The sequence below is a fragment of the Betta splendens genome, chromosome 14, assembly GCF_900634795.4.
Source record: "Betta splendens chromosome 14, fBetSpl5.4, whole genome shotgun sequence".
In the NCBI taxonomy this organism is placed as follows: Eukaryota; Metazoa; Chordata; class Actinopteri; order Anabantiformes; family Osphronemidae; genus Betta; species Betta splendens.
This window is the reverse complement of record NC_040894.2, coordinates 10188261-10203429: the sequence shown is the minus strand read 5'-3', so window position 1 is coordinate 10203429 and position 15169 is coordinate 10188261. Positions and strand designations below refer to the sequence as shown.

At 41.4% G+C, this 15169-nt stretch overlaps 1 protein-coding gene across 3 annotated transcripts; it reads left to right on the top strand.

Moving 5' to 3' along the window:
- Positions 1–1994: 1994 nt before the first annotated feature.
- On the top strand, positions 1995–14923 carry brwd3 (bromodomain and WD repeat domain containing 3). Of its 3 annotated transcripts, XR_005898625.2 has the most exons (41): positions 1995–2195; positions 2369–2427; positions 2533–2562; positions 2739–2798; positions 3444–3594; positions 3755–3850; positions 3949–4109; positions 4249–4470; positions 4659–4759; positions 4867–4937; positions 5070–5170; positions 5276–5316; positions 5401–5505; positions 5586–5736; positions 5831–5965; positions 6048–6176; positions 6299–6524; positions 6607–6747; positions 6901–7081; positions 7176–7269; positions 7362–7535; positions 7625–7698; positions 7785–7977; positions 8120–8230; positions 8321–8428; positions 8534–8658; positions 8743–8825; positions 8915–9026; positions 9153–9214; positions 9844–9999; positions 10075–10195; positions 10304–10429; positions 10531–10606; positions 10720–10770; positions 10858–10992; positions 11082–11234; positions 11332–11501; positions 11710–11798; positions 12092–12226; positions 12359–13803; positions 13925–14923. XR_005898625.2 is itself a non-coding variant. In XM_029174683.3 (40 exons), exons 1-40 carry the CDS (start codon positions 2162–2164, stop codon positions 13114–13116), a joined length of 5298 nt encoding a protein of 1765 aa, XP_029030516.1. In that variant the 5' UTR covers positions 1995–2161; the 3' UTR covers positions 13117–14923. The 3 variants fall into 3 exon arrangements, 2 of the variants coding, with proteins under 2 accessions (XP_029030516.1, XP_029030515.1); XM_029174683.3 differs by having other exon boundaries at positions 5589–5736; positions 12359–14923; XM_029174682.3 differs by having other exon boundaries at positions 12359–14923.
- The last annotated feature ends 246 nt before the right edge of the window (positions 14924–15169 follow it).

Genomic DNA, 15169 nt, shown 5'->3' with positions numbered 1-15169 from the left:
AGCGACTCAGACCCACAGCGCTTTCGGTTAGTGAGCAGAAAGTAATTTTATCGTACTGCGTGTGTTTTCAAATCTGCTTCTGTATGTCAACGCTTTATATACGATGTGGGGGTTCTAAGGTCTTACAGGATATACAGTAATAGCCCCCTATGTCATGGTAATGGTGAATATATACATACACACACACACACACACACACATATATTCTGCTCCTTATTTAAATTACAACCTAAAGAACACTGTGTTGCTCAGCAGCTGAGTTCAATAAAGCCCTTGATGGAGGTTTTTCAAACTAAAAACCCTTTTAGATCAAATTGGCCGTGGAAATGTTTCACCTTCAGAAAGCAGCCTATTATAGGCTAAAGGAAGGAGCAGTTTATACAAGGAAAGCTTGTGAGTCAAAGTGCTGGTATGAACAATGTTCCTGGAATGAAAGGAGAAAATAATTGTTACTTTCTGTCACTAAAGCAGGTGATGCTGTACAAACATAATGTTCTTTCTCTTGTCACTGTCACAAAGGACTTGTATGTTAATCAGGAGCGCTATTACACTGTGTCGCAAACAAATAGGCCACTCAAAATGTCTCATTTTACCGGCTTTGTGAATACAATGTGTGATTTGGGTTTGTGTAGTTGAATGTAAAAAAATGAATGGTGAGTTGAGTCTACAGGCATCAACAAAAGATCTGTGATGTGAAACGAGACTCGGTTAGTGTTACGACAACAATAGCTCAAAAATAAATGTATAAGCATTGAAAATGTATTTGGAGTTAAATGTGACGAATGCATCAAGTAAAATGTCACATTTTCTGTGCTTCACATGACAGAATGGATTTTATCCAGGCAACATCCACCACTGAGTCAGTGCCAGTAGTAATAATACCAACCATTGCTTCATTACAACCAGTCTGTAATGAAGCTCTCAGTTTACCCAATAAGTAGACATTACCTTGACATCACTGTTTCTGTTTGAGAAAATACATTAATAATTATTATTTGTGTCATCTAGTATCTTATTTCATTAGTGTTTGCTTGTTTGTGTGGCCATTTTAAAATAATTTGTTTTTGTTGCAGGATGTTAAGGTTGGAACTCTGTTTTACCAGCTCACAACACACTGTAACCTGCAGCATTTCTTTGTTACTTTTCAGTTGAAGTAGGCCTCTTTTAAGCAGGCCTCCCTGAATCAAGACCACATGCTACCCCTTTGGTCTTTAAATGCTGGTTTTGTGTCAACCAGGAATGCAGTTTTTGTATAAGGCAAATAACTTCAGTGAAAAGCACTTTTAAAATCTGTTTGCCCTCACTTCTAAGGATTAGTAAGTGGTTACAACAACATCAGTTTCAACAGATTTAGCACACTGAAGTGATCTGCATTTGTGCACAGACTTACTTACAGAGCTTATGTTTATGTTTTGTTTATGAACACACATCAATGAACATACATCACATATAGTTTACAACATACATACATTGTATTGTTTTCATCCATGATCAACATGTATTTCAGGGGGGCATTTGTCAAGGTAAGGTACCACGTTTGGTTTGTCATTATTGGGGAGAAAAGGAATTCAAGGGTCTATCATGGTGAAGCTGTTCACAGACAAGCAAAAAATATGGATGATGAGCTGTTTGAGGTTAGTGGTTATAAAGGTGACATGGATCTTTATTAAGTGCAACAATTTGCTTCCTATTTTAATTATCAACATTAAACCTGTTTAAAGGAGTGTCACCAGCAACATGTAAATCTGTAGATTTTAGGATTTACAATACAACTACAGTATAATCTATACAATTTTAATATTATGAATATTTTTAACAATATAATAACCTTTATTTCGACACCCATAAATCTTATATTTTACTTACTAATTTTGCAGAAAAAAACAAAAGCAGGCTAATGGATATTATTCATGTTTACTTGACTGTCCATTTTAATTCATGTATTTATTTTCGCTATAGTCAACGTACTGACCAGTGTTGCCCTGTTCCGCTGGAGGGCGCTGACACAAAGCACCAGATGAGACGAGAACAACTTGAGAGAGGATGAGGCCATTCACTAGCCTGTTTTAGCTACACACATCTAGCTACGCTTAGCTTTGCCGGAGGCTAACGAGCAGGCTAAAACATCAGTTTGTTTTAATGTCTCCTGACTTATCAAGTGATGGCAAGAGAACAGTGTTCAGAAACCGAAGCTGGTGAGTCTTGAGCTCCCTTTTCCTTTTTTATAACGCCTTTCGCATTTACACAGTTTGTAGTTGTGTGTCAGCTAGCGAGCTAAATTACGAGCGCAACCCGAGGCTAGCTAATGCTAGCGCGTCTCGAAAGCAACAGTAAGTTGGTACCAGGCTAATACGCTCTTTCTTTTCAGAACTGTATTACCTCATTGCCAGATTTCTACAGTCTGGGCCATGCAAAAAGGCAGCACAGGTAACACGCTGCATCAAGCACGATATTAACTCATGCCGGTAATAAATCGTCCAAATAAGCAGCTGGTGCTAGAAGCTAATGCTATCTGTGTCCGTCTGTTGTTAGATTCTGATCGAGGAGCTGGAGGAGTATGAGGTAGGTTTAGCGCTGCCTTTCTGTTTTTATTCCCGTGTCGTTTCCGTATTCCTGCCTATCTGACCTATGTTTAGTGATCTTGTCAGCAATTTTGTTAAATTAAAGGAGCGCGTTACCCAACCGCAACGGAGCTGGCAGTTACGAAGCATCTCTAATAGCTCGCTTTTTAACTTTAGTTGGTCCCTCAACGATGGAGTTGGGACGGGAAGAAATACAAACGCACCTTCGACGACTGGGTGAGTGTGGATTGTCACAATAAACTTTTTAACTGATGAACCATGTAACTTATTTTGCCACCGGCAGTTCTGTATCAGCGGATGTCTATATGTGTGATTTATTTACCTATAAAGAGTAATCGTAATTATTATATGCCTAAGATTATTATAAGATTATTAAACATTCATATTAGTACAGGCCTGTTGATAAATTACCACAAACTGGGTTTGCTTTTGTGTGGGCTGGTGGGTGGAGAAGCGAGCGTAGGACGAGCCCTGATAGGTTGAATTACATCTACTGAGCTGTCAGTCTTCTGCTAGGGACCAATGAAATCGCAGTTGTTATTCGAGCGAACCGGAAGAATAGTTGACTCTATTATAATTGGCTGCCAGCAACGTCGCCCGTCCCTTTTTTATTTCCCTCTCCTTCGGTTGTCTCTGTTGTTTTTCTAATACAAAACTACACAACTGATGGCTATTATTGTTAATTATTAATATTAGAAGAAGAAGCGTGTATATTTGTATATATACATATATAATCATAGAGTTCGACTTAGGGTTTATGTTTGTTGAAAATGTAGCTAATGGGGTGTTTACATGTCCTATTTGAATGGCCGTATTATTTTAAATTGTTTTAATTAATTAATTTGTAAAATCTGCCTCTAGGTGATTTTGAACCAGCACATTCCTGCAGATTATCTGCTCCGTGTTTGTCAGAGGATAGGTCCTCTTATAGAAAAGGAGATCCCACCTAGTGTTCCTGGAGTCCAAACACTTCTAGGTTTGGGAAGACAGTCTTTGCTTCGCACCAACAAAAGTGAGTTTTTACAGGCTTATACCAATAATATGTTTCTGGTTTATATCTTAATAGGGTTTGTCTATGATGTATACTTAACATATTCTGTTTGCCCGGTGTCTTTAATTATATGTTTCAAATCAATCAATAGCATTGTTTAAACCACACCTGTGTAAATTAGGTTGCAGTCAAGTATACACTGGCTCAGCTGTTACTGCACTCCATCGAGGACGTCCACCAGAACCTCCAGTCAGCAATGGAAATGCCCCCAGTGTTGGTGTGTAAAAATGTTATTAAACATACTGTATATCTATTATGATTGATCCAGAGTTTCAAAGTTGTATACTGTTGTATTGTGTTTTTGTCTCCATCAAGTCACCATCATGGGTGCTCGCCAGGCCACAGGTACAGCTCGGTTTGATCAGACACTGCCGTCTTCCTCCTACCAGCATATGAAAATACACAAACGTATCTTGGGCCACCTGTCTTCAGTTTACTGTGTAGCCTTTGACCGCACAGGTCGTCGGATATTTACGGTGAGTGAATGAGACCAATAGTTAGTGCAACTGTGACAAATTTAATTTAAGTCTAATATGTGTTTTGCAAACAGAATGGTAAGGTCAACAAATATATTTAGATATTGTATTATCTATTCACGGTATCTTTTGTTTTTAGGGTTCTGATGACTGCCTGGTAAAAATCTGGGCCACAGATGATGGGCGACTCCTGGCAACACTGCGTGGCCACTCAGCAGAGATCTGTGACATGGCTGTCAATCATGAGAATACTCTCATTGTGTCAGCAAGCTGTGACAAAGTCATACGAGTGTGGTGCTTACGAACATGTGCACCAATCACTATTTTGCAGGCACATGCTGCTTCCATCACATCTATACAGGTGCGGCTTTAAAGAAGAATAAATAAATAAAATAATTACCCATGTCATAGTCATGTAAATCCAAATATTTTTATATTGTCGCCTTCAATTTAAAGTTAACCCTGTTATGTAGATTTTATGTTTTAATTCTGTGCAGTTATAAAACCATGTAAATTCTTTCCTGTGACTAATCGGTTCTCTCCATTTAGTTTTGTCCTGCTGTCAAAGGAACAACGCGTTACCTGGCCTCCACCGGTGCAGATGGCATGGTGTGCTTCTGGAAGTGGCATTCAGTCAGCATGAAATTTAAGTAAGTGTTTGAAATTTTTTGTTAGAGGAATTTTGAACTCCTCACTAACATGTTGTCGTTTTTTCATGAAAGTAACTGAAGCATTTATGTTTCTCCTCAACAATTAGTGATCAACCAGTTAAGTTTGTTGAGAGGTCGCGTCCAGGAGTACAAGTCTCTACTTCCTCCTTCAGTAGTGGTAAGTGTGATTCTTTGGCCTGAAACACCATCTTACCATGAACAATAAATTGAATCATAAATTTGATCTTTTTCCAAATGATATTAAACTAATTCTTAATCCTTCCATTTCATTCTTTGTAACTGTTAATAGGAGGAATGTTCATGGCTACTGGTAGCACTGATCATATGATCAGGGTTTACTACCTTGGTGCTGAAACTCCAATGAAGGTTTCTGAGATGGATGCTCACACTGTAAGCAAGAAAAACTCAGCAACTGCATCATCTTATTCTAATTTTATAAACTCCATTCAAACTAAACGGACACTCTTACTTTAACATCTGCAATATCTATTTTAGGATAAAGTTGTAGTTGTCCAGTTCAGCAATAACAGTGACAGGTAAGTGGGATTGTTGAGCTGTGAGAAGAGGTCAGACTGCTTTTAGAGAACTGACTTTAGATAATTAAATGTGAATGTTTCCAGCCTAAGGTTTGTGAGTGGTAGTCGTGACGGCACAGCCAGGATCTGGCATTATCAGCAACAAGAGTGGAAGAGCGTCAGTTTAGACATGGCTGCCAGACTCCCGGGGTAAGTGAGCCAACAGTGTTACACAGTGATGTTCTGTTCATGTAAACTGGTTGGTTTGTCACATGGTATGTTTTCTGTAGCAGTACTGTTGCCAATGGGGATGATAAAACCAAGCTGGTGGTGACCATGGTGGCCTGGGACCGTACAGATAGCACAGTCATCACAGCGGTGTCAAACTACCTGCTCAAAGTGTGGAGTACAAGCACCGGACAGCTACTGCATGTTTTAACTGTGAGTGACTGAGGCAGTTTGTTTATCTGATCTTTAGATTAAGAAAAATTATAAAATGAAGCCACTGACTTTGTGTTTGTGCTTTTTATTCAAGGGTCACGATGACGAGGTGTTTGTGCTTGAGGCTCATCCATTTGACTCGCGCATCATGCTCTCTGCCGGCCACGATGGCAACATTTACATCTGGGACCTGGCAAGAGGAGCCAAGATCCGAAATTTCTTCAACATGGTAATTGATCAACATCGAGAATGATCCTTTTTAACTGTGTCTTCTATGATAACTGGGTTCATCTTAAAATATCCATTTCCAGATTGAAGGACAAGGCCATGGTGCTATTTTTGACCTCAAGTTCTCAGCTGATGGGCAGCATTTTGCTTGCACTGACTCACATGGCCACTTGCTCATCTTTGGCTTTGGCTGCAGCAGACCATATGAGAAGGTAACAGGCAATGATTTTAACAAATTTGTTTAAAAGCTAATTATTCAGAACAGAATTAGACACATACTGTTTTTGTGATACCACAACTTTGATTGTGCAAATCTTCTCTCGATGTCCTATAGATCCCGGACCAGATGTTCTTCCATACGGACTACCGACCTCTTATTCGTGATGCTAACAACTACGTCCTAGATGAGCAAACGCAACAGGCCCCACATCTAATGCCACCACCCTTTCTGGTGGATGTTGATGGGAATCCTCACCCTCCTCACTACCAGCGACTAGTACCAGGAAGAGAGAACTGCAAGGATGATCAGCTGATACCTCAGCTAGGATACATGGCCAACAGTAAGCCGGACTCGCTTATTGCTTTTTATTAATTGTGGCTTACAAGCACAAATTAGAACACCTGATTGTCTTTGTTTACTAGGTGATGGCGAGTTAGTTGAGCAGGTGCTTGGTCAGCAAACAGCAGAAAATGGAGAAAGCCTGTTGGACAATCTCATCAGACAGTTGCAAAACGAGCAGGATGAGCGTCAGAATGCAGTGCAGCAGGCGGAAGAAGCTGATGGTATGTTGTGTTCTACATACTGTGAACAAAGTGTAAGGAATTTTAATGTGATTTACTGTAGAACACAGTTATATTGTGGCACCAATCATGTGGATCATTATTAAGCTGAAAGTTTTGACATGACAAACCAAAAAAATTGTTTTAACTTTTTAGCTGGTGATGCAGAAGATGTGGCGGACTCCTCTCCGGCCGATGGACCTCGAAGAAGCGGACAAGTGGACGGGGTGTGGCAGTTGCAGCATAATGCTCTGCCAAGCCAAGTGGCCACAGAGAGGGACCTGCTGGCCTGGAGCCGCAGAGTGGTGGTCAATGAAGTGCCACAAGGGACATTTAGGTGAGGAAGCGTTTCAGATTTATTAGCACTGTGGGGAGTAGGTTTTTGTTTTTGTATCTAACAGACATCCGTTTTATATATAAATATATTTTAGAGTTTCGGAGGAGTGCAGACAAGCTAAAGGTGATATGGAATGTTCTCTATACAATGCTGAAAGGAGGAAGAAACCAGCCACCTGCATACCCAAGGTGCTTTATTTTTGACTTCACAGTTGTTAGTAAACTGGTACAGACTATATTTCAGCCTTCCTCACATTCCACTTTTCTTGCACCCTCTGTAGAGTGTTCCCCTGACTTCACGCCTGCGTTCCCTGCGGCCAACCAAGAAGAAGAAGCAGCAGCGTCACACTTATCAGACCCGCTCGGCTCAGGTTCGTCGTCCTGGGAGCAGGAGTCAGAATCTGAGCAACCGGCGTAACTCTGACAGTCAGGTCGACTCGGACAGTGATAGAGAGGTGTGTTTCATCTTTCTGCGTGAGATTTGCAAACATGACCTACAACATTTTCGTCTTCAGTACATTGGGAGTCTTTGTGTTTATGACAGGCAGCAGAGCAGGTGGAGCAAAGTGATGCTTCTTCTGATGGTGAAACCAAGTGGCAGAGTGAAAGCAGCTCCAGGTATCTTTGAATAAGTAATGTTTTTAAGACGTAGTCATTATATATTGACCCACTTAACAATGCCACACACACTTTTTAATTTTCAGTGACTCCTCCAGTGAATATTCTGATTGGACAGCTGATGCTGGGATTAACCTTCAACCACCAAAGCGACCAACCCGGAGGCCTGTACAGCCCCAAGGTTACAGCAGCTCCGAGGATGAAGAGGGTGAAGACAAAGGAAACGAGGCCAAGAAAAGAGAAACTGAGAAAAGGAAAAAGCCCAAAGAAGTCAAACAGGTGGGTTAACATGACCTGCAGTAAGCTTTAGTACTGATTACTGCATGGGGTCCAGGTTTCAACACAGCTTCACTGTAGCTTGAAACCACTATACAGGAGAAATAAGGCACTTAACACATTTTCACAAAATGTGTATCCCCAGAAACCCACATCTTCTTTGGCTGGACTTGATGCAGAGGAGTGGCTGCCACCATCATGGATAATGGATACTATCCCACGTCGCTCTCCTTTTGTTCCACAAATGGGAGATGAGGTACAGAATGTTACTCACATCAAACAGATAAATGCATATAAGGTTATAACAGACAGTGTATTATAATAACTAAACACTTGCTCTCTTCAGCTTATATACTTCAAACAGGGCCATCAGGCCTATGTCCGGGCAGTCCGCAGAGCCAAGGCCTACAGCATCAACCCTCAGAAACAACCATGGAACAGACTCAACCTCAGGGTGAGCCGCTGTTGTGTTTAAAAGTCAATGCTAATTCATGAACCTCTAAAAATAATTTGATAAACATAAATATTGCATTTTTTAAATGATTTTTCTTTTCTTAAGGACCAGGAATCTGTGAAAGTGGTTGGAATTAAATATGAAGTTGGACCTCCAGCTCTCTGCTGCCTAAAACTGGCTTTCTTAGATCCGGTCTCAGGGAAGATGACCAACGAGTATTTCTCTTTAAAGTAAGCATTTGTATTAAGAAAACACAACTGAAATGTCCTGTTAGTGTAAAGTATTACATATACTTTAATTCTGCTCCCCCAAAGGTACCATGACATGCCTGATGTCATCGATTTTCTGGTACTCCAGCAGTTTTACAACGAGGCTAAAGAGCACAACTGGCAACCAGGTTAGTCAGTTCCCACCTATGGTTGAATGTAATGGTTACTACTTTCCGGCTTTTTACCGTCTTTCACTTCTGTCTTTTTCTGTCTTCAGGTATGAGGTTCCGCAGCATCATTGACGATGCCTGGTGGTTCGGCTCTGTAGAAGACCAAGAGCCTCTGCAGCCAGAGTATCCAGACAGCCTGTTTCAGTGCTATGCAGTGAAGTATGTCTGTGTCTGTGCCAACATAGCATTATTAAAATCGTGTAATTCTCTGCGGACCTTAGCTCGCTTTTAATTAATGACAAGTCTGATAATTATGCAAACTCACATGCATTGCTTTTTCTCAAGGTGGGATAATGGCGAACGGGAGAAGATGAGTCCATGGGACATGGAGCCTATTCCTGAGGAAGGTCAGTGCTACTAATGTAACAATAACGCCTTGCAATTCAGTTCAATGTAGGTATTTTGTTTCATTTCTAAACTTGGTTCAGAGCCAACCGTGTGAGTCAGTCTGCTGATTATCTGCTTTTGTCAATAATGTATTCAAAACATGAACAAAACGCACTCTTAAACCAAGACACTTGTTCTACTTTATTTTTTTTACAAAAAAAGCGACATGCTTTGCAGAAAAATGTGCTTATTATTTTAAACATTTAGAGGCTTATGTGTTCAATGCGCTCATAATAACAGCCACTTACTGTATATTCAGGTGGAAGTCTTTAGTCCATACCCTGGGAGTTGAAACCACCTGCTGCTTCTTTTTAAGGGACTGTGGTTCTTTCTGAGATAATTATACAGCACAAGTAGTTTATATAATTGGCATGCAACAACCTGTCGGTCTCTGTTGTTCATTTGTACATTTATTGTCTTGTTTTTATGTCAGTACCAGAAGGGAGAATTTAATGAGGGACGTTACAACTTGGAGTTTTTTTTCTAGAAACCCTAAAAACAATTTTATTGTTGTGTGGCGCATTATTTTGGTTTTCATAAATTTTCTTCCAATCACCTAAATACTACATTATTGTCTGACACATTACAGCTGCGTTGCCAGAACGTGTTGGCGATGGAGTGGAGGTGGCTGAGGAAGAACTAAAAGCTCTGCTTTACAAGCCTCAGGAAGGCGAGTGGGGGGCTCACACGCGAGATGAAGACTGTGAGCGAGTCATCCATGGGATTGATCAGCTTCTTACTCTCGGTAGGGCTCTAGAGAGGATGGGATTTTTGCTTGCTACCGTTTTCGATTGTTGACCTCATTGCTGTTTGTCCACAGATGTAGCCAAGGCATTTGCAGTGCCAGTAGATCTGCGGGCCTACCCTCTGTACTGCACTGTGGTATCTTACCCCACTGACCTCAGCACAATCCGCAAGCGACTGGAAAACCGCTTCTACAGGTAGTGCAGGGGGAATAATATCTCCCAGACATTTAGAAATAATTTATCAGCCTTGTTTTAAAATATTGAGTTTGAAGTATTTATGATGGGTTTATTTCTCTGCTGCAGGCGAATCTCTGCTTTAATGTGGGAGGTGCGCTACATCGAACACAATGCCCGCACTTTCAATGAACCCCAGAGCCCTATTGTAGCATCTGCCAAGGTGGTGACTGACGTTCTCTTGCACTACATCGGGTAAGACTTCACAGAGCCACAAATTTTACAGACACTTTACTCATGTGAACCAGTGATGAATCCTCCTAAGTGTTTCTGATTCCTTGGGCTTTTGTCTTCAGGGACCAAAGCTGCACAGATATATTGGATCTGTATCACAGACTGAAGTCTGAGATCAGCAGTGAAGGAGAAGCTGAGGTGAAAGTGCTTAGACTGTCTAAACTGTGCATAGAGTTTATGGTGACTGCTCTTTGTTTGGATCATTGGTTAGCTGCTAATAATAGCTACTGCTCATATTTGTTCCTCTGCAGGCCGAGTTGGATGTGGATTCTGACACTCCAGGAACTTCTACAGGGAATAGGGTAAGAAAGAACAACATCGTACCAGAAAACAGAAAAAACCATCAGCAGGATTTCCACTATAAGATAATTTGATCTGCTCTTTGTCAGGGAGCCAACTTGAAGCGTGGTGTGGTTTTGGATGTGAAAGCATGGCGAGGTCAATGCAGAGAGCTGCTGTGTCGAATGATTGCCTCCCCAGATTCAGATCCATTCCGCCAGCCCGTGGATCTGTTTGAGTATCCGGTAAAGACTGTAAAAAAACATTACATGACATTGTAAAACCACTGAAGCCAATAGTTGCAACATATTCTTAGTCTATGCTCTTTTTTTAGGATTATCGGGACATTATTGACACACCCATGGATCTTAGTACAGTATCAGAAACACTTATAGCAGGAAATTACGAAAACCCAGTGGAGTTTGCAAAAGATATCCGTCTCATTTTCAGCAACTCCAAAGCATACACGCCCAACAAGAAATCCCAGGTGAAGTTCTGATCCTCAGATTTAAGATTGTACACTGTTGAATTAGAAGTTTGCTTAGGTTCCTAATTTGTTGTTGCTGCCTTTGTTTTATGTCTAGATCTACAGTATGACCCTTAGCCTTTCAGCCTTTTTTGAAAAACACATCATCTCCATCATCTCCGACTTCAAGTCTGCTATTCAGAATGAACGACGGACTCGTCAGAGACTCAGTTACAGAAACAGACTACACAATGGAGGCAGCTCCCCACCTAACAGTCCACCTCCCAGGTACTGAGCCTCATGAAGCCATCGCTGTATTTTATTAAATGATATTTTTTGATTTCGGTAAGTGTCTAAAAGATCCTGCATTAGAAACCTTGGGTTCACTTTTTTTTTATTTCAGCTTAGAATGTAGCTGTAGCCATGGCCTAAAAATGTAATTAACATTCTAGACACCTTGCTATGTTTATTTTGTGAAATGTTTCTTTTTGCCCAGCCCTAAAGGGAAGCACAAGTCAGGGAAGGTTTCAAAGCCAACAAAGGCCCAGACCTCAACAAGGAATCCTTCTCAGAGACCACATCAGGGTATGTCTGCATCGTTCTATCATTTTCGAACACACTGAAACAGTGTAAGCTTCTTGTAGACTTAGAGCAGCGTAAATATTTCCCAAATGGTGACTGACAATAAATATGGAAAGAAAAACTAATGTTTACCTTTGAACATACATTTGTGTAAAGCCTCACATACATTGTGTGTCATTGTGTGTCAGTTAGTCATCCAGACCTTATTGAGCTCACTGTAGAGGCAGGATAATGGAAAACACTGCATTATTATTAAACATTATTTCATTAGAGTGACAATTAATATTTGTTTTTAGCTCAACAAAGTAGCAGTGTAGCGGATGAAGAGGACATCCAGCCTTCTTCCCCAAGTTCAGGGACAAGCAGCGAGAGTGAGAACCAAGCATCCCATCGGATGACCCGCAGCCAAAGTACTCCAGTAAAGAAATCAGGTACCATAAACAAAACATTTTAAATGTGTAATTCTTTATTCCAGTACCCAAGACTATATTGGATTATTATCAAACTGTACAGATACAAACATATACGAAGAAATCACCAACCTTCCTCTTGTGTTCCTTCAGCTCACCGGCGTGACCTAAGTACCAGCTCCAGACAGCATCCCAGACGAGAAGCCCTGCAGTCAGACGATGACGAGGAAGCTTCAGGATCCAATAGTTCATCCTCTGAGTCATCCTCCACCTCATCATCTTCCTCTTCCTCCTCATCATCTGACAGCTCTGATTCTGATGTGGAGAAATACGTGGAAGGGGGTGATCACGATTACAGCAAAGCCCCTTGCCTGTCAGTACGCCTCTCAACTAAGGGAAAGATGGCGGCCTCGGGGAAAAGGAGGCAGAAAGCAGAGGGGGACATGTCACCTATAGCACCTAAAAGAGCACGACTGCAGCTACCGGTGAAGGTGGAGGAAGATGAAGAAGGGGACGACGATGAAGATGAGGAGGAGGAAGAGGAAGTTGAGCAACAACAGGTGGACGATGAGGAGGAGGAGCCTGAGGAGGAGGAGGAGCCTGAGGAGGAGGAGCCTGAGGAGGAGGAGGAGCCTGAGGAGGAGGAGGATGAGGACAAGGACAACTCTGATGAGGTGCAGAGCGGGGCTGCAGGCGCAGTGGTGAGCAGTCAGAGAGGCAGCCAGTGCAAGTCTAGACGCGTCAACACACGGAACCAGGGCCGCAGGACAGTTCTGTACAGGGACGACTCAGAGGATGACGGCCATGGGTCCAAGGAGGACCCCCTCAACCTGGGCATGTCCCGCTCGGGACGGGTACGCCGGATGACTGAGAAGGCCCGCGTCAGCCACCTCATGGGTTGGACTCACTGACACCGCGCCAACTTTAAACACCTCAATAAACTGTTAAACATGAGAACTTCAGGGATTTTTTTTCTTTTTATACATGTGTGTATATAAAAACAAATATATATATTATTGTTTCTCTCGTTATGAGACTACTTGTGACTCTCACACCGATAGCTGGTGCTCAGAAAATGTTGCCAAGGAGTTTGATCCCTGGACGACGTGGATCCTCCCCAGCTGGACTAACTCACCTCAGCCTTAATGCTCACTGGAGGAGCCGTTAGGATGCTGCACTGACCTTCTCTTCCTCGTCCAGTGTGCTTCTCCTGTCCACGACTAAAACACTATCTGCTCTTTTTTTCATCCTTCCCAGAAACTTTTCTCCTTGCTCCTGGTCACCAAAGAAGGATGCAGAAAAGCCAAAAAAAGTGGTGCTCATGTTTTTTTTTTTTTTTTCATCGTTTAGAAAAAGCAATCACACAAAGCTCTGACGGACGTTGTCACTCTGGACCACCATGAGACACGTGCAGTATCACTCAGCTTTTTGGTACTTGTTTTTTCTCCAAAACCACATGCCTTAGTTTTCAGAGCTCACACAGTTCAGACTTGTTCTGTCTGCAGCTGGATGCAAGACCAGCTTGGTTTGGGGAGCAGCAGAACTGAGGCATCAGTCAATTTGGTCAGGACCCTCTTGACATTCTGGGTCTTTGAAAGGTAAATGTTTTACCTGCTTTTTTGCTATTGCAATTTATTCACATTCTGTAAATTAATATTTTTACATTTTTGTTTTTGTTGGTGGGTAAAACAGCCACTGTTTGTGTTTGTACTGTTGTAGGATCTCGTGATCAAATCCATTCTAGTTGCTTCTGTGACAGCTTCTCTACTGCATGTGCAGAAGGAAAGAAGGATCCTTGGCCAGCTCACTTCCATAGGAATATTTATTTTTCCATTGTGTTGTATGTGGGTTACTTTAAACTAGATGTTAATAGTAAGGAGGATAAGGAAATATTTGCACATTTATCTACTCCACATGGCAGCTGAGTAATAAATATATGAAAGAAATCAGATTAAAACCTCATAGGTTTTGTATTTAAATTATTTTGAACTGTGCCAGCACACATACACACACAAATCAGTCTATTTTTCATTATTTTAAAGGTTGGAAATGTTATATTTTTTTGCCTGAAACCTGTGTTTTAGCTCTGCCACACGCAATCACTTTTCCATGATATTCTCTCAATTGGTGTCACTCATTCTGCCTACAGTAGATTTACAAGTGTGACTGGCCATCTCGCATTTCTAAGATCCTTATGGGGGTAATCTACATCATCACTGACGCGTCCTGTTCCGTTGCACAAATAATGTTTACTTTAAAGCTTGCACAGTTTTTAGTTGGTAAATCATTTGTGGCAGCGTCCAGTCAGGAGAATCCAGAAAAGATGAGTCATGTCTTCGCATTTTAACACCGGGTGCTGTGATTGAAACGCATCTCCTCATCGCTCTGCCTAAGTGTGGTCACACAGACCTCAAGCTATTTTTCCCTTTTTCGGTGAGGGGGGGTTTGAAGTTTGGCTTGTGTGAGCTTTTAAGACCAATCCAAACCTATAGTCCCCTGGGTGGTAGCATTAACAGGCATTTTGAAATGATTCTGGTTGAGTGTGAAAAGGCTGATTCACATTTGGGGATGTTATTTTGATGTAGTAGATGGTTTTTAGTCTTGCCTCGAAGCATCAGATTAGTTGGTGACAAATACAACAATAACATTCTACTGTAGCTTTTATACACAATGTTTTGATTGTATGTGTTTTTTTTCTAAATAAAAAAATCAAATTTCTCTTAACGTTATTCTGTGGGTTCATATTTACATTTTATTTTTGGATCTTGCATGTCTGACCTTTTTTTCCTTCTCGCCTGTGTTAAGCCAGCGCATCAGCTGTGTGGCTGAGTCATCTGTGGTGTTCACATGCACCAAAGGCAAACATTCAAGAGTTTCAGACTACTAGGATGCTCTTTTAATTGCGATGGAGCCATAAAACTGACCTACCATTTTCAACTGCCTAACTGCATCAACGCGCTGTAA